Below are 23,017 nucleotides of genomic sequence, written 5' to 3' on the forward strand. Positions count from 1 at the left end.
GTCCCATACCTGCATTGTGTCAGTGGAGACAGACCAACTCAACTCATTAGGCAATTCCATCCTAGAAAATGAAGCCACCTTAACTAATCAATTCAAACTCCAAAAAAACCTCCCAACCTTTCTCCTGGCTAACTCCAGTACAACAAGGTGCTAATGTGTTAAATTTAGCCAAATCCATAAATTTCACCAATTGCTTTTTATGTGCCTCCCTCAACAACCCCCCTTTTGCTGCAGTTCCCTCCAGACCGGGTTCAACCTGTCACAGTTGCCTACAGGGCGGCCTAACACCCCCTTAACAGGCATCCCCCTGTTTAAGGTACACTCTCAAAATCTCTTTCTCTGCTACGGCACCGTCAACAGCTCCAACTGCAATATTACAGCAAAGGTAACCTCCCCGCTCTATGCACCTCCAGGAGGGTCCTTTTGGCGCAATGGAACTCTAACCAAAGTTATGGATACCTCTCTTCCCTTCCCTTGCATGTTGGCCACCTTGGTCCCACAGTTAAAATTATATGGACAGGCTGAGTTCTTATCCCTTGTCACTCTGTCCCCAAACCACCAGAGCAAATGGGCAGTCTTCTTCCCAATAGTGGTCGGCCTCTCCCTAGCCTCCTCTCTAGCAGCCGCAGGAGTAGGGAGTGGTGCTCTAGGCTATAGTGTCACTTCAGCTGCTCAACTGGAAGACAAACTCCGGGTAGCCATTGAGGCATCAACTGCCTCCCTGGCATCCCTCCAGGCGACAAATCACGTCTCTGGCTCAGGTAACTCTCCAAAATCGATGGGCCCTGGACCTGTTAACAGCAGAAAAAGGAAGTACTTGCTTGTTTTGTCCAGGAGCAGTGTTGCTATTACATCGATGAAACAGGTCTAGTAGAGGGAAATGTCAACACTCTCTACCGCCTCCAAGAAGACCTCCTAAGGAAACAGAATGCACCGGACTCTTCTCTTAGCTGGTGGCAATCCCCCATACTTACCTGGCTAGCTCCCATCCGTCTTATCATTGTTTGTTTTTTACTAATGCTAGCCCCTTTCTTTCTCAGGTTTTTACAAGCTCGCATAAGGGAAATTTCCAGGGTAGCCTTAAATCAAATGCTGCTTCACCCCTACGTCTGACTCCCAACTAACCTCCCCCACTCCACCCCTGTTCAGCAGGAAGTAGCCAGAAAGAAGCGGCATTCTATATCACCAAAAAGATCGGAATGTAAGCCAGTTGCCTCGCCAGGAGTTAAACGGACACGCCCATCCCTGCTCCTGCCTGATAACTGCGCTATTATTCTGAGCACATTACTCAGCATCTGGCTTCTCCATGTGAATTCTCCACACTTACCTCTGCTACTGCACCCAGATCTACATTTAGCATCAAACTAAGCGCTCAACCCCCAACCTGAGGCCAAAAAACACCTCGCCAAAACCTGCTATGCTTTGTTTCCCCAATAGCCAATCACATCCCCATCCACGCCCTGTCTCCCTATAGCCAATGAAATCGCCTATGCTTTGTTTCCCCAATAACCAATCACATCCCCAGCCAACCCACCTACCAGTAGTCACGCCCACCTACCAATAGCAACTCACCACAGCCACGCCCTGTCTCCCTATAACCAATTAAATCGCCTATGCTTTGTTTCCCCAATAACCAATCAATCGCCTCCACTCCCCATAAAACCCAACGCCCTGAGAAGTCAAGCGTGACTTCTCTGGCCCTTTTGCTGACCATAGAACTTCGCCCAGGAGCTGAATAAATCAGCTTCATTTTCTTACACTGGCCTCAGTTTCCTCATTTTGACTCGGTAATAGACCTTACAGTGAGTGTTCCGGAAGTAGGTTGAGGAAAGAAAAATGATTTCTTAGTTTTATTCTCTGAACAGCTTGTCTAATGTTTCATTAAGCATTAAGTTAATAAAAAACGATGGATGTCTTTAAAAATCTCCAAATTATAGCTGGGCATGGTGGCGCTGCCTGTAATCCCGGCTACTCGGGAGGCTGAGGCAGGAGAATTGCCTGAACCCAGGAGGCGGAGGTTGCGGTGAGCCGAGATCGCGCCATTGCACTCCAGCCTGGGTAACAAGAGCGAAACTCCGTCTCCAAAAAAAAAAAAAAAAAAAAAAAAAAAAAATCTCCAAATTAGTACAAATAACTTGGCAGGTTGTTAATAGACATGCAAGAAAGTGGTATATGATAAACAAAGGCTAATTCCAAAAACAAGGAGCCTGTTTCTTAAAGATGTCTCAGCTACTTCCTGGGGCCAAGAAGTTGCAAGATTCTGTTTTATTTTCTATTATCCCAACCCTGAGTATAACCCTGGACTTAGGCCATCTTCCTCACTGTGGGGCTTGAACTACTTATGTCACAATCACATGATAGGGTGGCAGTGGTGAAAGTGTGTTAAAATGCAGATTTCTTTTCCTACTCTAGGTATGGAATCAAATTTTAAGGAGATTCAGGTCAGAATTTATGACTTCCCTAGGTGAGTCATGTGCCCACTGATGTTTGAGAACTACTATTCTACGCTATAGTCTATTTAACTGTAGACTAAGCCATGGGAATAGATACATGTAAGTGTTTCTTTGCAAGGACTTCCTAGTTGTATCCCTCGGAACTTGGGTCTTGTGGATCACAGGATGCTGTGGTCTCCAGAAAAGGTGCATGATAGTGTTGCCGTGTGAAGAGCAGGAACACAAACACAGACATCTCTTTCTCGATACACCAGATTCATATTGGCCAGTCTCTAACATTTTGTTAAACAAAATAAACCCCCAAATGAGCCTAGGTCCCCTGGAATTGTAAGTTCCTTTGATTGTATCCTTAAGAATTATTCATCATATTATTTAGCAATTTTTATTCATAAAGTATGTAAACAAAGCAAATCCTTTAATGAAACTGAAACAGTAAAGCAGTTTGCCTGAAATTAAGATTTCCTTTCAGCAGCAAGCAGACTTGGCCGTGAAAGAACTTTGAATTCAAAAATCAACCTGAGTCAGCCGATAATATTTTGAGAGTCTGAGATTTGTTCAAAGCTTTTGGGAGATAAATAATTTTTGTCTTTGAGAAGCTTGTAAGAATGCAGAATGAACAAAAGATAGATATCTTATAAATGAATGAAAAACAGAAGGATGACAGCTGTCAGTTCAGTATAGCTGGAACTAAGTGAGCAAGAAAAAGACTCAGTTTCTTGATCACTGAGGTACTGCATTAACACACTGCTGGAATCTAGTCTAAGGCAACAGATTCTAGTGCTACAACAATGGCAGCCATTTTCTGAATGCTTACTGTGTATCGGATGCATTAGTCATTCTGCATATATAAAGCAATACAACACATGCAAACCCTGATGAGATACATCTTCTCCTAATTTTCATTTGAGAACAATGAGGCTCAAAACCCTTGTACTGTTACTGCTTTTGCTTTTCAAAGCTTTAAAACTTTGTGAAATCGGGAATAAAACCCTTCCTCATAGGGTTTTTAATGAGAGAACGCAAATGACGGCATTTTGTAAACTGGGCAATTGATAAAAGTTGTCATTTGCAATGAGAGACTGTTCATACAAAAACAACTTTGTCATTTACATAAATCACACATAAATGGGGGTGTTTTCACATGAAATATTTTCCAGAGATTAAATATTTGTTAAGAGGCTTAAAAACAAAAAGCCCATAGAAGTATAGTGAACTGAAAATGGAAAAAAAGAAATCATAGGCATTTGGACTTTGATTCAAATGAGCAATGCATTCCACATTTGTTCCAGGCCATTGCCAAAAGCGCTGTGCTTTGGCCAAGGCTGACTGATTGCTGGAATTGTCTCCATGTCTTTTTATTTCACAGTTATGTACACTTAAGCTCCATTTTTAGCATGGCCACAAATGTTAGCTACTTTTTTAGGGTGGTTATTTTTTTTTCGGCCCATGTTTTTTGTGATATTTGACAAGTTTCAAAGAAAACATGTTGCACAAAATTTAACATGGGAACCAAAAGGCACATTTTTGTTTTGGTCTGATTAAACCCTATATAACAATAATTATTCGCAGTGGTAAAATTTTTTCTGAAGAAGCACATTTTGTTATAAGATGAATGACATCATAGGTCTAAGAGAAATGTCCATTGATTGTACATAGAAAATAAAATTTAAAATTTTGGGAAACAGAGTTCTTTGAAGTAAGAAACGTCAAACAGAAGTTTTGGAAGATAAAGTTGAGGACATTTTACAAATACTAGAACAAAAAGTAAAAGATGAAAAAATGAGAGAAAAGAAAGTTGGAGGATTATTCTAGAAGATACAGTACCCAACTAGTAGGAATTCTAGAAGAGATAACAGGAAAGGAGATAGAAAATTATTCTAGAAATTGTGTAATAAATTTCCCAGTCCTGAAAGATGAGTTTCTAGATTGAAAAGGCCTACTCTGCCCAGCAAAATGGAAAAGAAAAAGGACTAAAACACAGGAGTTACAAAATTTCAGTGAACTAGGGTGATAAAGACAAGTCCTAAAACCAGAAGAAAATAGTAGGTCCCGTTCAATGGATCCAGATCAGAGCTGGGAGTTAGAAAACAACAGAACAATTCCTTCAAAAGTCTTATTTTGTGCTGATAGGTCCAGCTAAACAATAATATCAAAGTAAAACACAAATGTTAAAACATGTAAGCACTCAAAAATACTGCTTTTTGTAACTTTTGCTCAAGATATATTAAGTGCTACAAAGTAATGGAGTAAAGAAAGAAGGAAGAAGACTTGTGATGCAGGAATTAGGGCATTGAAAACATAGGCAAAAGATGATAGGAATCCCAAAAGAGATGTTGCCATTAAAAACACACAACAAATAGAACAGAGAGATGACTGGAGTATTTGATCATCCTGTGAAAAGGTCAGGCTAGACATAGGGATTTAATTAATAGAAGAAATAGGCAAAATGGTTAAAACAAAAAACTTTGCATTTGGGGAACCAAATTTACGAACAGGGAGGAGATGCTTTTGTGGTAACTGAATTTTAAAGCAATGTACATACATTTCTGATAAAAATGAAAATTAAAGAACTATAAGACCTACCACATTAAAATAAATACCTAAATGGAATGCAGTCCAGATGACAACTGCCTTTTGGTCAAGCCTTTTGGCCCCATCTAGGACAAGCCAGGTAAAAAAAGCCTCACAGAATGCAATGCCTGGTTCTACCTAGGTAGGTGTAAATCCCAACAAAAACCATCTTTCCCACACATCCCCATCAGGAGGCAGCATGATCCAGGGGCATTAAAAACATGGGTTCTAGAACTGGAAAGACTCACAGCTTACTAATGTGTGACTTCGAGGTAACTTAATCTCTCTGAGCTTCAGTTTACTCATATGTAAAAACGATAATGCTATGTGTGACGATACTATTAATTACAGTAATTATGGCTTCACAGGGTATAAAAGTATCTGTGAAGAGTAAATGAGAATGCATGTAAAAGCAAGGTGCCTGACACATAGTAGCTACAAATATTCACTAGTATTATATTTATATTGGGAATTTTTTGAAAGATTTTATATTACTGGGAAATTTGACAGTCCTTATGGCCACATAAATTTGGTTTTTGCTTGTGAAGGTTATAATAAGGGCATAGCCCTTATTGGGAAGATCAAATATTTAACAGGTGAACCTTTCTGCACGCCATCAACATAGATCCATAGGCTAAGAAAAGAAATGTTCTATTAAGATATGGTAATATATTAATTATTGAGTCCAGAAAGCACTGCAAAGCATTACTTCAGAAGAGCGGCATAATAGGGGGTTTGACACCAGCAGTTTGAGAGCAGCTGTAAAAATCAGCGTGACGACAATGAAAGAAATACATCAGTTCATTGAAAAGTGAAAAACTAAGGTTTCAAAAGTGTGATCTCTGGTTCATGAGCAAAACTGTTAAGAGACAGAACTTCTAACCTGCAGGATTTTAGCCTCAGACTGATTTCTTCTGTAGTGGAAGTGGTGGTAATGTCCTCAAGGGTAACCTTCAGATCTGGGTCGAGCAGACACTTGTCGTGCCCTACCCCCTTTTCAATCCTTTCTATAACCGTTTCCTTCTGTTTTTGCCTACAATTAAAACTGAAGTAAATATTTTATTATTTGATAAACTTTTTAGTTATATACTCCTTACTAGTTTAAAAAGTTCGTTTTCATTCTAACAAAAGTCTTACAAACCTCAAGCAAACTGCTTTTTATATAGAAAGTCCACCCTGTAGCTGCTCATTGGTTTGAGTTGTTTAGCTGGCCGATTTTTACCCCCAGTGTAGTCTTGAAATATTTGATCTCCATTCAGGTGAGGATTTAGTCAAAGGGAGATAAATGGAAAAGTCAAATAAGAAATAAGAAAAAAGAGAGTAAAGCCTGCTTGACAAGGGAGAGGAGTGTCTGATCAATCAGTTTGGGTAAGCTTAACTCCAAGGACATTGAAGGATTATGGTAAGCATTTCTGGATACCTGCCACATGTAAAGTCATTGTACAGATCTGGGAACACAGATAAGGAGCAAGAGGGGAGAGCCAAGGGTGCACTTAGAAGTCAAAAAAGGCTAGGGTATCAGCAGTCGCAGGATCATAAACTAGCTGCCTATTATGCCATAAGGGGTATTTTTTTGGTGTTCCCCTATTTCTGTGGGGACACAGAAATTCCAGAGTTGGGCTGCACTCTGATTCTGTAGTACTGTTATCACTTTCTCCCACTCCCTCCCTACATACCCATGAATGCAAAGAAAAAGTCATAAAAACTATATAGCGATATGAGAAGGAAGAATTTTTCTCTTTATAGACTAGTGGAGTCACATACTTTTAACGAGCTGTTCTTTTGTGCTTTAAAAGTATATGACTTTTAAAGTATATAGTGAAAAGTTGCTAAACTGAGCAATCACTTTCTTCTTCAACAAGGAAGGAATTGCTCTTCTGCTGCCCACACCTACCACAAACTAAATAAAATGCCTGACTCTTTGGCAGCTTATTTTACTCCTTTCTACAAAGCCCATAAGAAGAGATGTTGAAAAGTTAATACAGAATATACAGAGATTAGAATTTCACAGAAACACTATGAAAAGGATACAGTGGCTATTCCACATGCCTGCATGATTCCGCCAGTTGACAGTGTATAAGAAGTTGCTGCCTCTGTTCCAGCTAACCAGTGCCAATATTTTATTAAATCCACATAAACAACTGTCCCAAACTATCATTGCTGCCAGCTATAGGATACTCTGGTAGATTTCATTCTTAGAGAAAGAATTATTCTTCAAAATCCTCCCGAGCCAGAGGTCAGGAAAAGTACTTGAGCAGGTTAGGTGAATTTGATTTATCTTAATTACCAGACAGTACATTTTCCATAGGAAATTGTTAGACCACATGTAAGTCTGGCACACACCATGGATTCATCAATTTTTCGGTAAAGTAAGGAGAGAAGTGAACTCATTGGAAGAGAAGAGTAGGATTAAAGGGCTTTTTTTCAATGTGCAGTGATCGTGTCCATCCATTTGCCCAGCCAGTTCATTAGGAAGAACTCAGTCCATGAATGGATTATCAAAGTGTGTGCTAAAAACAATTCATCTGAAAACAAATTGCAGACTACAGACAGAGCTTTAAAGAAAAAAAGTTTACTGGGACAATTCTACTTATGGGATTGACCTAGGTTTTAGTTTTATTTTTAGTTTCAGTTCTTTGAGTGACTCCATGTATGGCTTTGAATATCACAGAATTATATCATTTTAGAGCTGGAGGAGACATAAGAGATCAATAATCCACACTCGCTGTCCCTATAAGCAGTGGTGTAAGACTTAAGACATATCAGCTCCTCTGGTCACAGAACTAAAGCTAATCATAGTGGTCTTTTCAAAGTGGTTTGCTAGAGATAGGGGAGGCTCTTAATATTTTTGTTTTAGTTTAACAAGAGCCACATATTGCCTACGGAGATAGAGGATTGGTATTCTTGGGTAATTGTTATGGCAGGATTTTTTTTTAAACTTTTATTTTAGGTTCAGGTGTACATGTGCAAGTTTGTTATATAGGTCAACTTGTGTCACAGGGGTTCGTTGTATGGATTATTTTGTCACCCGGTATAAAGCCTATCACTCAGTAGTTGATTTGTCTGCTCCTTTCCCTTCTCTCAACCTCCAGTGGGCCTGTTTATGTTCCCTTCTTTATGTCCATGTGTTCTCATTTGGCTCCCACTTAGAACACACAGTACTTGTTTTTTTTTTTGTTGTTAGAAGAGGACTTCTAGGTTAGAAATAAATGGAAAGTAAGTATTAGGGAGGGCTAGGTGAGTAGTGATTTCTCTGGATACCAATATCTACATTTTATTTTGGGAGTAGGAGGTGAGAGAGGGATTCCCTAAAGAGATGAAATTTGCCTGTGTTAACAGATCTCTTTTGCATCATTTGACTAAAACAGTCACATCTTGCCACCAATGACACCCCCTTCCCTGGGCATATATGTAACCACAGCACACTGCAGCTGCTAGGCAGGCTGGGGAGCTCCCCCAGTGCCACCCTTGGGAGCTGCACCCAGCACCCTAGAACAGCCACATGGCTCTCTATTGACAAGAACATCTAATGCTAGGTGTGGAGCTAAACTACCATTAGCAAAACAGCGGCTGGATGGTCCTTTACTTTGGACAATTATTTGACCTTCTGCAGACTAGATAAAAACCTGCGCATGTCATAAAAACAGGCAGGAGAAGTTTGGTATACACTGTGAAAGGAAAAGTGGGGGAATAGTCCACTGTCACTCTGTTTTAGGATTAGGATGTGATCATTCAGAATTTCTAATAAAAGCACTCTGTAGATCTCAAATCCCTGCCTTGTTTCTCCTGGGTTAAGTGTTCTAACATGAAACGACTCCACCATGTCTGTCTAAAGTTTAGCCAGTAATTATTATCTGAATTCAGATCTCATATTTTTCAGTCAGGAAGTAATGGAAAATGCTACTAAAATAAATGATTTACATGTATTTCCTAGGATTGGAACAGAGCTGTAATAATCATTTCAGACTATGATCCAGTTATTCAAATAGGGAATTCCAGAACCTCATGGGGGAATTTTAACAGCTATAATTCAAACTTCGTCTATTTTAAAAATTCAACTTTACTATACATTTTGATTCAAGATTTCCCCCAAGCATTGAAATATGACTTTATTGATTGACTGACTGAGAGATGGCATTTCACTCTTGTTGCCCAGGCTGGAGTGCAGTGGTACAATCTTGGCTCACTGCAACCTCTGCCTCCCAGGTTCAAGTGATTCTCCTGCCTCAGCCTTCCAAGTAGCTGGGATTACAGGTGCCCACCAGCACGTTCAACTAATTTTCTGTATTTTTAGTAGAGACAAGGTTTCACCATGTTGGCCACACTGGTCTCGAACTCCTGACCTCAGGCGATCTACTTGCCTCGACCTCCCAATGTGCTAGGATTACAGGTGTGAGATACCACACCTGGCCTAGAGTTATTTTTTACAGCTAATAAAAGCCACCTGGTGGCTACATCCTGTACATATTTCCTCTTTATTTTATGGTGTCCTTTATTAGCATGGATCTTGGTTGAGGAGAAGAAATAAAATGGAAAGAAACCCTGACTTAACAATTCAAGGTAGTATGAAAAAAGGTTTTCATGCTATTTGGATACTAATGACTTTCTTACTCTGGCTGTAGCCTTGCTGTCAATAGTAAGTTTGAGAACGACTTGTATTTCACCTAAATCGTGTGTATGGATTTGATTAGAAAGAAAAATACTATTGCTCCTTTTCATTTCCCTGTGGGCTTACTCCTTCCATCCTATTCTTTATCAAGTTCTAGTCTCAGGTATTCTATGAAGCTTTTTTCCTAATTCGCAAAACTTCTGTATCAATCCTACACTTACTTGGTATGCTTTTTTACGCTCCCCAATTACTTAATGGGTATGTTAGTTTTGTTTCCCGAGATATTTTGAAGCTTCAGAAATCTCAAATTAATTGAAGTAATTTACCTCATTTTCCATAATTCATTATTTTTTCTAATGGATATTTTTCTAATGGAGGTTTCAATATATTTTAATCTTTCCCAAACATTTTTGCTCATTGTTGAACAGACACATGAATCTTTGACATGCCTGGTAAGAGAGATATGAAATGCATTCACAGGCTCATTGGGAGCTAGAATCTATTGAACTCCTTGACCACCATAAAGTTTCATGTATTGAAGACTAAACAGTGTTCATGAAAACACCTTTACATCCATATGTGTTATGTTTTTCCTTAAATGGAAAAATGTTCTTTACTTCAAACTACTATTTACAACTCCTAAGTCATGATCCATTAGTTAGGGACTACCAATATAATCCTGGCTAAATCATTTATATGAAAATTAATGATTCTGATATCCTGATGGATTTCACTGAACCATACTAAATTCTTAAAATAATATAATTAAGCCACACATAGACACAGGAATGGCCTGAAATTAGTGCTAGTGGTAAAATCGGCATGGGATCCTGATTTAGGAGGCCCTAAACATGATTTAACATTGCTTTTTCCCAAAGATAAATTTAGACAGGGACTTGCCTGGGCTTTGCTAATCTTGAGATAAGGACAGGTTTTAGGGGTCCTCCTCAGAACGCCCACTGATGAAAGACAGGAGCAATAAGCAAGACATACATGATGAGGGTAGAAAAAGGGGCCACGCTGTCTTTTAGTCTGAAGCAATCTCCGGAAACAGCTAGAATGAGCCCTAAAACAAGTACAACCAGAAGCTACATGTGAGCCCCATGACCTGTGATTACTGAATAAAATGAATCTTAGCCCTGGGGCACTTTTCTTTTCCCCACCTACTTTACCAGTTAAGTCAGATGCCCAAATGCCACTTTTGCCAAGACATTAACAAAAAGTTACTTTTTGTTAGATTTATTCCAGCAACTGTTGCTCAGTATGAATAGGCTCAAATATCAAAAGTGATTATTCCAACTAAAAGCCAGAAAGAAAACACAAATTGGGAGGCAAGTCAACCTCCCAATTACCACCTTTCAGGGTCTCTCCATCTCCTGATCTGGCTTATAAGTCTCTACACCCTGGCTTCCCACTCTGTTTCCTCTGCCTCCATCCACTTATCACTACTCAAGTTGAGGAAAAAACAGCCCATTTTTCACCGCACACAACCATGCCATTTTGGGCCTCCATGTACTGACATGTACATTGTAACACTCTCTTCCCCTACAATCGCCTGGCTAGCTCCTTCCTACTCAGCCTTCAAGCCTCAGACCAGGTGTCACCTTCTTCAGGAAGATTTTCCTCATTTCTGCAGACGTTTTGTAGCGCCTCCCACCCTGGGATCCCATCGCACCTTGGGCATGCTTCCTTTAGAGTTCTCGCTACTTCATGTAGAATAGTTGTGTGGAATATTAACTGCCTCCCCTCCAGCCTTGAGTTCAAGGGCAGCCACCATGTTTATTCATGTGTGTAGCCACACTTAATGACTATTAGCTGAATGGAAATGCAAAGCTTTTCCAAACAAATTGGGTTTAAAATGATACTTGAATAAATGTATTCAACATTCAGGTCATGAGCTAGTAGGTGCACTGTGAGAAGATCCGAGGACAGTCCAATTCAGAAAAAAAACACAATAAACATTTAGAAACTGGGTGCCTTTCAATGACTATATTGTACTTTATGAGTCATTTTTTATTAAGTGGAATAAAAAGAAGAAAACTAAAGAGAAAAACCAAGTTTCATAAGCACAAATTCACCTATTAAAAAGTCAAAATTAAGTGATCTTTTCTTTTACTCATTCCTCAAATATATTGTCATAAAAACAGGCTTTCTCCCCCTCTCAATCCAAGGAAATACTGAAGAAACAGAACCAAGATTAAATGGGCTTTTACTGACATATGCTTATTTTGGCTAAAAATCTTTTAAGAAATCAGCAGTTGTAAAATATATCTTACAATAGAGAACTTTTACCTCACAATAGAAAAACTCCATGCTTGTGAAAGAAGTGTTCTTTTTGCAGTATCGGACTAGTTTATACACAGTGAACTGCCTGTAATGAATTAGATGGTGCTTTGTTTTCTACAGAAGATTAGAAGAGTCTTCCTACTGTCAGAGCCAAGATAGGCTCTTTTGAGTGTCACTATCAATAGCCAATTCAATTCAATCAACTGATAACAATGTGAACATTATGAAGAAAAGAAAACTTGGAGCTTCCCGACTACGTTTCTAGAAATGTCTAAGACCCTAATTTTTCTTTCAATAATAAAATGAAGTAATAAAATGTTGGATATTTTACACTGAAAAAAACCACAAAACTGTACAGCAATATGAACAATCTGGTATCAATGCGTAATTAATAGGGATACTTAGAAAAGTTATCATGTAACAATGTTAAAGATACGTAACTCTTGTCACAGCTCTATTTCATTTTATCCATGATGAAAGGTTCCAAAGCAAAGAATTGCTGTGTCTGAGACTAGTCTGTAGTTATTTTAAGTATTAACTTACTAAAAACTTTACCTATATTTTGGCATAAGACTTACCATCAAGCATAACATTTTAATTTTTTGGTGCTTCAAATCTAGTTTACATCATACACAGTCCAGTTGTCACTGTTCGACAGACTTTTTTCCTCTAATGTCTAGTTAACATCAACGTTTGTTATCAAAATTTTTAAAGATGCCATACTATTAACAAGATAATCTTGTCAGCTCCTTTAAACCCACCAATAATGCAAATATTTGCAAAACATGACTCCAGAGGTATCCTGTGCTATATACAGAAAACCCAAGAGTGCAGTGGAAGCGAGAGCCTCCCTGAAGACAGAGATGATATCACTTCTTTCCTTTGTCATGGTTATAACTTTTGCACTCTCAGAATTTACCTGGAATAGCACTGGTGGCTTACCTTGTGTTTGGTTTCAGATTTTCTACTGTGGAAAAGGTCTGATTTGTAATTTGAATGGACTTGTTCTTCCCACTGAATGACCCATTTTCTCTGGATATAACTTCGTATTCTGTAAAGTGAAAAAAGCCAACAGATAATTGTCTTTATCTCTTGGCTGATTTAATCACTCCTGAAGCTAATAGCATAAAAAAGTCACTCACACAAAGTGAGCAGTTGAGACTGAAGTTCTAGAGACATACTGATCTTACACATTGGCCATTTCTATAGGGAATGGTCAGCAGATGAAGGTTCCAGAAGCATTTGGGGATTTGCTCATTAACCATTTCTGCATTTCTTTTACCAGAGGCAAAGGAAAGCCTAGTACCTGGTGAAGCCCCATGCCATGCCGGTGGCTTCTCTGGATACACAGCCTCTGATTTTGTTAGGTGAGTCAGATAGATAGCCCACCCATGCCGCGAAGCCCCATTTTGGAAAAGCACCGTATGAGGCGTGGTGCCTGAGCAGACGTGTTCTCTGCTCCGCAGGGTTTGCAATATCGTTGGTGTACAGGCTACCAGATACAGGGTATTGCTGCAGAAAACTTCTTTGAGTTGAGTATCACAGCAGCAAATAACTGTTAACCAAGTAATAAACGATACTTTTCTATAGTTCACTATTTTGAACTATAGAAGTAGTGGGTTTTTGTACCCACTGCCTACATATGCTTGCTTATTTTCCTTGCATTAAAAAACAAAATAATGTGCTTAAAGTCTGCATAGAAGTCTGCCTAAATTTCACTTAAAGGCACATTTCTATAAACTTGCAGGGCTCATCAAAAGGGAAAGAAATTTAGAATAAGGCAATGCAATTTACACATTTGTTAATTGGTTTTCCCTGCTCTCATTTGAGACTTAGTTTAATGCATGTGATGAGACGATACAGAGGACTAAAAAGAAACAAAAAAATCCTACTAAAAATCAGCTCCATTAATAAGAAGAAATATGCAGGTACTGGGCATCAGATAGGTGAAAAGGCTGCCAAAGATCTAGCAAGTTATATTAGGGCTTTCTGCTGTTAGCACTGAGCCCAATGGCATGAGATGACTATTGGAAATAAAATAAAATAAAAAATGAGAATAACCCAGGTAGACCCCAAATCATCAATTTATATTTGGGGATTTTTATTTCATTTATTTATTTATTTTTGAGATAGGGTCTCAGCTCACTGCAACCCTCACCTCCCGGGGTCACGCTAGCTTCCCACCTCAGCCTCCTGAGTAGCGCACCACCACAACCAGCGAATTTTTTTGTAGAGACAGGGATTTGCCATGTTGCCCAGGCTGGTCTTGAACTCCTGAGCTCAAGCGATCTGCCCACCTCAGCTTCTCAAAGTGTTAGGATTACAGCCTTACTGTGTACAGAATTACTGTGCCCAGCCTTAGGAGGATTTGTAATAATATATTTAAGAAAACCCCAAGAGGAGGATGATTTTTTCTGAACAATTTTGTACGACCATTCTTCCAAAAGTTAAAAATTCAACTGGAAGACAGTGACCATGGTTTCTGGATACAATCAGTGCAGCCATTGAAGGACTGAGGACTGTTATTTAGTACTGTCACTGAGACTTTCTGATCCCAAACTATCACTCAGCTGGCTCTCCTAACAGAATGGAAAGAGAAAGGGGAAGAAAGAGAATTCTGAATTAAAATCTGTCCATTTTATATTTTTTCCTCAGCCATGAAGGGATATTTGTTAGAAGATGGAAGGACTTAAAATGCAAGTAAAATTGATTTAAAAAGAAAAGGAAACCACATGGCTTAATGGAAACAGCAAATCAAGCCACTTGTCTTGAACTTCGTCTCAGTCTTCCCATCTGTACAATGTTAATATCTCTTTATAGTGCTGCTTGTGGGGATTAAATTAGGAACAGATAGAAAGTGCCCGATAGTATTTTGCATGTATTTTGTTCAATGGGTGGTATCTATTATTATGCCACTTCTATTATTATTTATCATCCTGGAGTTGTAGTTTGAAAATGTGACTACAAAAATTTTAAGACTTCAATAGGAAAGGTTCCTGTGCTGCTAAATCACCAAAAGAACAATTTACATGATACTCCAGTTGGTTATGCACCAAAGCAATCACCTTCAAAAAGCACCTTTGGCTTCGGACACTTCTCATCAACGTATGACATTCTTCTTAATATGAACCCTGCCTTTTAGTAGTTGAAACATCTATTGCCTGTCTTCTCTGATTTCCATTTGGCTCAAGTTTTAAAAGCTTATTTAATAATTTTTTTTTTCTGGAGGATCAGAATTTTCAAAATGGATCTAGAAGCTTCCTTCCTAATTAAAAAGACATTTAGAATTTCAGAATTCTAGCTTTTGAATATCCATTTGTTTTGTGCTTTATAAATATATCTTTTCCATTTTTAATGCTTTCAAGTGCTAATGCCTTTTCATAAATCCACCAACATTACAAAAATTGCTCCTACTAATAAACAGTAATGTAACAATTTCTAGTTTATGCTGCACATTCAAATATCTTATTTAATTTTCTCCTCAGGATAAGTTGATAACAATGAGGATTATTATTATTACACCTAAGGAAACTAAGGCTCAAACAGGCTAATTGTATACACAAATTGCATATGTAATGTAAAGCTCATCTGGGATTGAAATCTATGTCAGCATCCTCTTGGACTATCAGACTATGTATGATGCTTATAACTAACAACTTTAAGTTGCTCAAGGATCCAGGCTATGGCCAATTTTTTGGGTGTGCTTTTCTCTACTTCAGTATAGAAGGGACATGCAGAAGCAACTGAACTCAGATGTCTTCACTAGAGGTGAATATGTGCCCATCGGCTCAAAGAAAGAAGCCAACTTGGGGAGGAATATAGTTTACTCTATCATATATCATTCCCTTTTTGTAAAACCATTCAAGTGACAGGTGACAGGAGTTCACCTACCATGCTACTTGCTGTGTCCTCTACCTGCTGTAGCTTGCTAGTCTTGTTTCTCCCTCCTCTGGTTTGACTATCGTCTTTGTTACAGAGAATCAAACTGTTGTATAACAAATTCAAAGAGTGCCTCAGGGTTTCCTATTTTTCACAATCATTTTTAGAGGAACTGGTGGGTGGTAACAGAATCAAAATTTCTTAAGATGAGCAGTAAACTAATCAGGAATAGAATTTTTGTTTTTATTTATCCTAAGTCAGTTGAAGTCACCTTTAGCCTGCTAGAAAGTTCTAGGTCAATTAGAAGTTGGGTTGCTGAAAGAAAAATTAGTTTAATATTAATCTGTGCAATGGCAACGCATATGTTTTCTGTAATTTTCTTGGTGATGAAAGACTAGCTTCTTCTTTATGGTGTGAAAAAGGGTTTTGAGAGGAAATGGAAAGAATGCAGCTTGAAGAGATCTACTAAATTAATACGGAACCCGTAATGAGGACAAAGAGGATCTTTTCTCATCCTATTACACTGTTGATAATAATGTGCCTTCAAGACAGCAAAACTGCTAGTTCTGGCTCCTCCCCAGATATGCTTCACATGTCACCACTGACCCAGGGTACCCAACTCCCAGGGTATCCTGTTATCAAAGCTTCCCACCACAACAGTCCTCATGCCATGATCTTACCAGTGACAGTGTCATTTAATGGCTTTTCCCAGTCCAAGATGACAAATGAGGGGCACCCTTCCACGGTGACTACAGTGAGGTTGGTGGGTGGGTTCTGTGGTGGGCTGGTGGCATTCCCTTCTGTGGCCTCCTCTTTGGGGAACCGTTTGACGGAGTCAGTAATGGAGCAGGGACTGCTGTCAGGCTTTTGGATGTATCGCACATGAGGACCTAAGAGAGAGAGGACCTTTCACCTTTAACATTTTTGAAACTTGTGAAGAAGATGAAAGTGAGCTCATAAATACGATTAATTTGAGGACATTTATTCCCATATTATAAGCACTTGGTTGAAAGTCATGATGTAGATGGTTCAAATTAGAAAAATTCAAAATCTTGCCTCTGAGACACATGATATAGGATGGTGTTGGTTTACTTACTAAAGAGGTTTAGCTTATGCTAATATCTGAAAGTAATTTAATCTCCCTAATCATGGTTTAAACTCATAATTTATGGGGCACTGGGTCTTCCCTCAGTAGTGGGAAATAATTAGCTCTATACTAAACACAGTTTTGGTCCCACCCAATAAATTTTAAAAACCAGACTCAAAAGAATCAAGTAACTTCCAGCATTTTATTGTATCCCAGAACAAAACTCAAGAATATTCTAGGAATTAAAAAAAAAAAATTCCGCACCTAACAGGTGTAATTCATAGGAAAATCTTATCTATAATGAGAAGGAAAAAAATCATTTGAAACCAACGTAGAACTTGCATAGATGTTAGAATAATCAGAGAAGAATTATAGTTATTGCTATAATCCACATGTTCAAAAAGTTAGTAAAGACATGTATGATATTTAAAAAGACCCAAATCAAATTTCTGGAGATGAAAGCTACAAGATAGAAGATGCGAAATACATGGGACAGAATTAATACCTAGAGGATACTGCAGAATAAATGATTAGTGAACTCGAAGACATAGCAATAAAAACTATCCAAAAAGAGGGAGAGAAGATACAGATGAAAAGCAATGATCATCACTGAGATGTAGGACAATTTCTGGTGGTCTCATGTACTCATTGGAGTACCTGAGGTAAAGAAGGGGTGGGCAGAAAAAATAATTTAAGAAATAATGATCCCAAATCTTCCAAATACCAGAGTTTTAAACCCATATATCCAAAAAGCTCAAAGATACCTAGGAGCAACAAAAATGTAGAAAACTCTGCCAATCATAATCAAGTTTCCCAAAACTAGTGATAAAGAGAAAGTCCTTAAAGGAGGCAGACAAAAGAAGGACGTGTTTTATACAGAACAGCAAAGACAGGATTGTGGCAGACTTCTTACTAGACAGAATGCAAGTAAGAGGCATTGGGACAGCACCTTCAAGTGTTGAAAAAAAGACATCATTTAGAATTTAACAACTAGTGAAAATATCTTAAAAGCAAAATGCTTTTTCTAGACATACAAAACCTTTAAGACTTTATTTACCAGCAGACCCACACTAAAAGAAATATTAAAGGAAGTCTTTCAGATGGGAAGGAAATGATGCTGACAGAAATATGGAGCCACCAAAGGGATGAAAAACACAGTGACAGTAAATGCATAGGTAACATACACAATATTTTTCTTACTATTTCTAAAAGATAGGTTACTGTTTCAACATAAAAACACCTTACTGTAATGTATATAACATGTAAAAGTACAATGTATGACAATAATAGTTCAAAGGCCAAGAGGGGAGTAAAGCTATGCTAGTGTGAGATTCTTATATGTGAAGTTGTACATTATCACTGGAATCAGATTGTGATAAATTAAAGATACATACTATAAACCCCAAAGCAACCATTAAGAAGTAAAGTAGTTCAACCATTGTGGAAGACAGTGTGGCGATTCCTCAAGGCCTTAGAAATAGAAATTCCATTTGACCCAGCAATCCCATTACTGGGTATATATCCAAAAGACTATAAATCATTCTACTATAAGGACACATGTACACGAATGTTCATTGCAGCACTGTTTACAATAGCAAAGACCTGGAATCAACCCAAATGCCCATTGATAATAGACTGGATTGGAAAAATGTGGCACATATACACCATGGAATATTATGCAGCAATCAGAAATGATGAGTTTGTGTCGTTTGTAGGGATATGGATGAATCTGGAGAACATCATCCTCAGCAAACTGACACAAGAACAGAAAATGAAACACCGCATATTCTCACTCATAGGCGGGTGATGAAAAATGAGAACACATGGACACAGAAAGGGGAGTACTAAACACTGGGGTCTATTGTGGGGAAAAGGGGAGGGCCAGTGGGAGGGGGAGGTGGGGAGGGATAGCCTGGGGAGAAATGCCAAATGTGGGTGAAGGGGAGAAGAAGAGCAAAGCACACTGCCATGTGTGTACCTACGCAACTGTCTTGCATGCTCTGCTCATATACCCCAAAACCTAAAATCCAATAAAAAATTAAAAAACAAAAAAAGAAGTAAAGTAAAGTTACAGCTAGTAAGACAACAAAAAAGATGAAATGAAATTGTAACATACTCAACCCAAAAGAAGACTGACAAGCAGGAAAAAAGGAACGGATAACACATGGGTAAAATAGAAAGCAAATAGCAAGATGAAGATTTAAACATACCAGTCAGGAGCCATATTAAATAAAAGGTTCGACATACCCAAAATAAAATGCAGGCTGGGCATGGTGGCTCATGCCTGGAATCTCAGCACTTTGGGAGGCTGAGGCTGGTGGATCAATGATGGTCAGGAGTTTGAGATCAGCCTGGCCAACATGGTGAAACCCTGTCTCTACTAAAAATACAAAAAGACAGGCTAGGCATGGTGTCAGGCACCTGTAGTCTCAACTGCTTGGGAGGCTGAGGCAGGAGAATCACTTGAACCCAGGAGGCGGAGGTTGCAGTGAGTCAAGATTGCACCACTGCACTCCAACCTCGGCAACTGAGTGAAATTCCAACCTGCCCAACCACCAAAAAAAAATAAACGAATCTGAATAGCTCTATACTTATTAAAGAAAGTGAATTCTATTAAAATTGATATACTGAGCTTCATTAAATTAGAAGACACACATATTTTCAAATATAATATTTTCAAAGTTTGTATTTAAAAAAGCTCTTGTATCCAGAAAATACAGATTATCAAAATTCAACATTAAGTAAACAAGCAACTCCATTTTTTAAAATGGGCCAAAAAATTGGAAATAGCTAAAAAGATATATAGATGGCAAATAAGCACATAAGACATTCAATGTCATTAATCATTAGGTGGTTGCAAATTAAAACCATAATCAGATACCATTATGCACCTATTTAAATGGCTAAAATAAAAAAGACTGACCATACCAAATGTTGGTGAGCATTTGGAGGCACTAGAACTCTCATCTCTGCTGACAGAAAGGTAAAACAGTACAACTACTTTGGAAAACAGTCTCTTAAAACGTTACATACACATTCCTATGTCACTTAACCACCTCCCTCCTAGGTATTTGTCCAAAGGAGTGAAAGCACACGTCTTTACAAAGACATGTACGTGAATGGTCATAACACCTTTATCAGTAATGTAAAAAAAAATAGCAATGCCACAAACAAGTTTACTAAAGAAGCAAATTATTGAATATTCATATAATACTAGCCAGCAATAAAAAGGAATGGACTATTGATACATATGCAGCAACACAGACGAATCTCCAAATATTTATGCTGATAAAAGAAGCTTGACAACAACAAGAGTTCATACTGTATGTTTTCATTTATATAAAATTTCATAAAGTACATACTAATCTGTAGTATGGCAGGCCTGTTGTCACCTAAGAACTGGGGGTTGAGTGGGAGGGAAAAGAGAAAGGGATTGCAAAGATACATGATGAAACTTTTGGAATTTATGTATGTGTTAATTATCTTGACTGTGATGATGGTCTCATGGGTGTATACACATGTTAAAATTCATCAAATGTTACATTTCAGAAAAAAACTACAAATGCAAATACTGGGCTCTATATCATATTATCTCTCTCCTACTGTGGCAGATTGTTGTTCAAAACTATTCTTTATGTCCATAGGAGGAGTATTCTTCCCCAGTCCTTGATCTGAACTTGGCTATGTGACATTTTTTGGCCAATAGATACTGATAAGTATGACGCAAAAAGGAGCTTTAAATGTGGTTTTGCATTTGGACACCGCTTTCTTGATTTTGCATTGTCATGAAAATGGCTTCTCCTGGGTCACTGTTGGTTATTCATCATCCTGGGCATCAGAGTAAACACATGTGGAGTGGACCTGAGTCCAACCTACAAGAGGCCCAGCTGAACCTGCTGCTACAAGCGGAACCACTAAGCTAAACACATCTTAGATCAGCTGTCAGCCAGTTGATTTGCAGACACATGAAAAATAAATCCTTAGTATTATAGTAGGCTACTAAGATTTGTGGTTTGTTACACAGCAATAACTGACTGATACACTTACCAAAAATAGCCTTGTCAAATGTGAGATTCACAGCCAATCATACATACCTTTGAATCTGGGCTTCCCAAGAGGATCAGTTTCTCTTGTCGGGCTTGAGCTAAAGTCAGTTATATTTTCTGAGAATGGAAGATAATGAATAATTTTGGCAAAAGATAAAAAACTTCACAATACAAGGAAAAGCTGTACATTAAAGATAATATTTCTTCTTGTAAACGGCTTGCAGTTTTGATTTTTAAAAATTATACATATTCATCTACAATATAAGGCCTTTAGCTGTGTCCTGCTGCGATGTGTTCTATAGTGTGAGTAATGAATTAAAAATTATAACCAAGTGGTTAATATGTACTGATAAATTAAGATATGTGTAGTTGGTCATGACATGATTTAGTAGTAGCATTAGTAGTCTAGATCTTTACGAATCAAAGTTAGGCAGTTTCTTCTATGTCTGCTAAGGGAAGGATAATACTCTATAAGGAAGTATTGAAAACAAGTGTAGTTTTAAAATCAAAAGAACCATATTAATCATAAAATGGAGTAAAATAGAAGACCCCAAACTGAGACTCCCCCGTCCCCACCACCAGTTAAAATATTTTGCACCTCACAGCAAAGCATCCAGTGAGAACTGACTGCCATACGAACCCAGTTCTTCTTCGGAGGCAGGAACTGTTGGTTGCTTTATATCTGTTGCTATTCTGTCCCAGGGAGTTCCGGTAGGTCTGACTGTCAACCTCAGGGGTGGTATAGTTATTGGGCCTGATGAAGTGATTCCTGTAATGTAGAGCCAAAGTAGTCAAGCTTTATAGGAACACTGCCAAACTTCCTATAATCATTTATTTATTCAGTAAATGTTTTCAAGCACTAACCATGTGGCTTGGCACTATAGGCCAGCCTTGGAGAGGAAACAAAACCTGATGCTTGATGGAGATAGATGTATGAGCCAAGTATGTCAAAGCATTATAGATATTATGAAAAAGTAATGGATAACATCACAGAAGGGGTGTGTAGGAAGACGGAGTGGTTATGTTTATGAGGAAAGACAGAGGGTTGCTGGGTTGGAGGGGCAGAGAAATGCCTAAACAGGTAACTTGAAGGGGTACAGTAAAAGCTGAGAGTGGAGGGGCAAGGAAGGGAGGATCATGAAAGAAGCTGAATACCAGGGATTTTGATGTTATTTTTAGGGACTGAGGCAGTCGTGTAGGCGAGAGAAGGGAAGGTGAACAAGCGAAAGCAGTGGAACTGGATGGAAGGGGTGAACATGAGAGCTGTCAGGGAGACTCAGTGGCAGGCACGAAAGAGGGCTAGAGAAGAAGGAAGAAAGATTCCCAGGGTTAACATCCATGATTCTGTCCCGGTGGTCAGTAAGGTGCTACCCTGACTATTACATTCAACAGTGGCTCCTCCACTCTTAAAACACTTAAAACTGGATCCATCCCAAGGTCCAGCAGGGCTGGTGTTTAGAGAGTGACAGGAGACTGGATTGAATTTCATGTTCCACCTGGGAGGAGTCACTCTTGGGCAATACAGAGTCAAGGGATACAAGCCTAGCCCAGGGACTATGGCCCAGCTTGGAATCACTGCTGAGTAGTAAGATGGGCCTCTGGCCTGGCTTCCAGGGATGCATGTTCCTGACCCTAGAGGGTGTGGGCCAGAATAAGAGGGCTAGCGAAACCCAAGGGGAGTTGCAATGCAATCCACAAGGGCTTTTCAGAGTTGGCAGAGCCAACGGGAAATGCTGGTGTAGCAAAGCCTGGGTAGATCTGGAGATTGAGGGCAAGTGGCAGATGCCACATGGCAGTCCCAGACTCTGCTCACAGGCATATGTGGGAGAGCCTCAGAGGACTCCAGGACATGGGGCTGGAATTCAAGATGCCCTTTCTGTGATGCTAATCAGGCCAAATCTGTACCAGAGTCCTCAACTCCTCTCTGGCTCCTCAGTACAGCCATTTCCCTTGAGTTAGAGGTGAATAGTAAAGGGTGAGGGGTGGAGAGCAAGGACTAGGGTTCATCTCCGAAGTGGAATATGTTTATAGTTCTTCTTCAGGCTGGGTGGACTGTACCAAAGCTACATTTACTGACTGGAGAGAA

At 38.9% G+C, this 23,017-nt stretch overlaps 1 protein-coding gene across 34 annotated transcripts in view; it reads right to left on the reverse strand.

Annotated features, from left to right (window-relative positions):
• Positions 1 to 23,017, reverse strand: part of ABI3BP (ABI family member 3 binding protein) — a 263,790-nt gene that overhangs the window by 13,062 nt on the left and 227,711 nt on the right. For all 34 annotated transcript variants that reach the window (XM_035274239.3, XM_054246102.2, XM_078352229.1 and 31 more), the window contains 4 exons: positions 21,572 to 21,700; positions 20,980 to 21,048; positions 16,479 to 16,688; positions 12,862 to 12,970 (listed from right to left, as the gene is read on the reverse strand). In XM_035274239.3, coding sequence (XP_035130130.3) covers positions 12,862 to 12,970; positions 16,479 to 16,688; positions 20,980 to 21,048; positions 21,572 to 21,700 — 517 coding nt within the window. The remainder of the gene's footprint in view (positions 1 to 12,861; positions 12,971 to 16,478; positions 16,689 to 20,979; positions 21,049 to 21,571; positions 21,701 to 23,017) is intronic.

Source organism: Callithrix jacchus, chromosome 15 (assembly GCF_049354715.1).
Source record: "Callithrix jacchus isolate 240 chromosome 15, calJac240_pri, whole genome shotgun sequence".
NCBI lineage: Eukaryota > Metazoa > Chordata > Mammalia > Primates > Cebidae > Callithrix > Callithrix jacchus.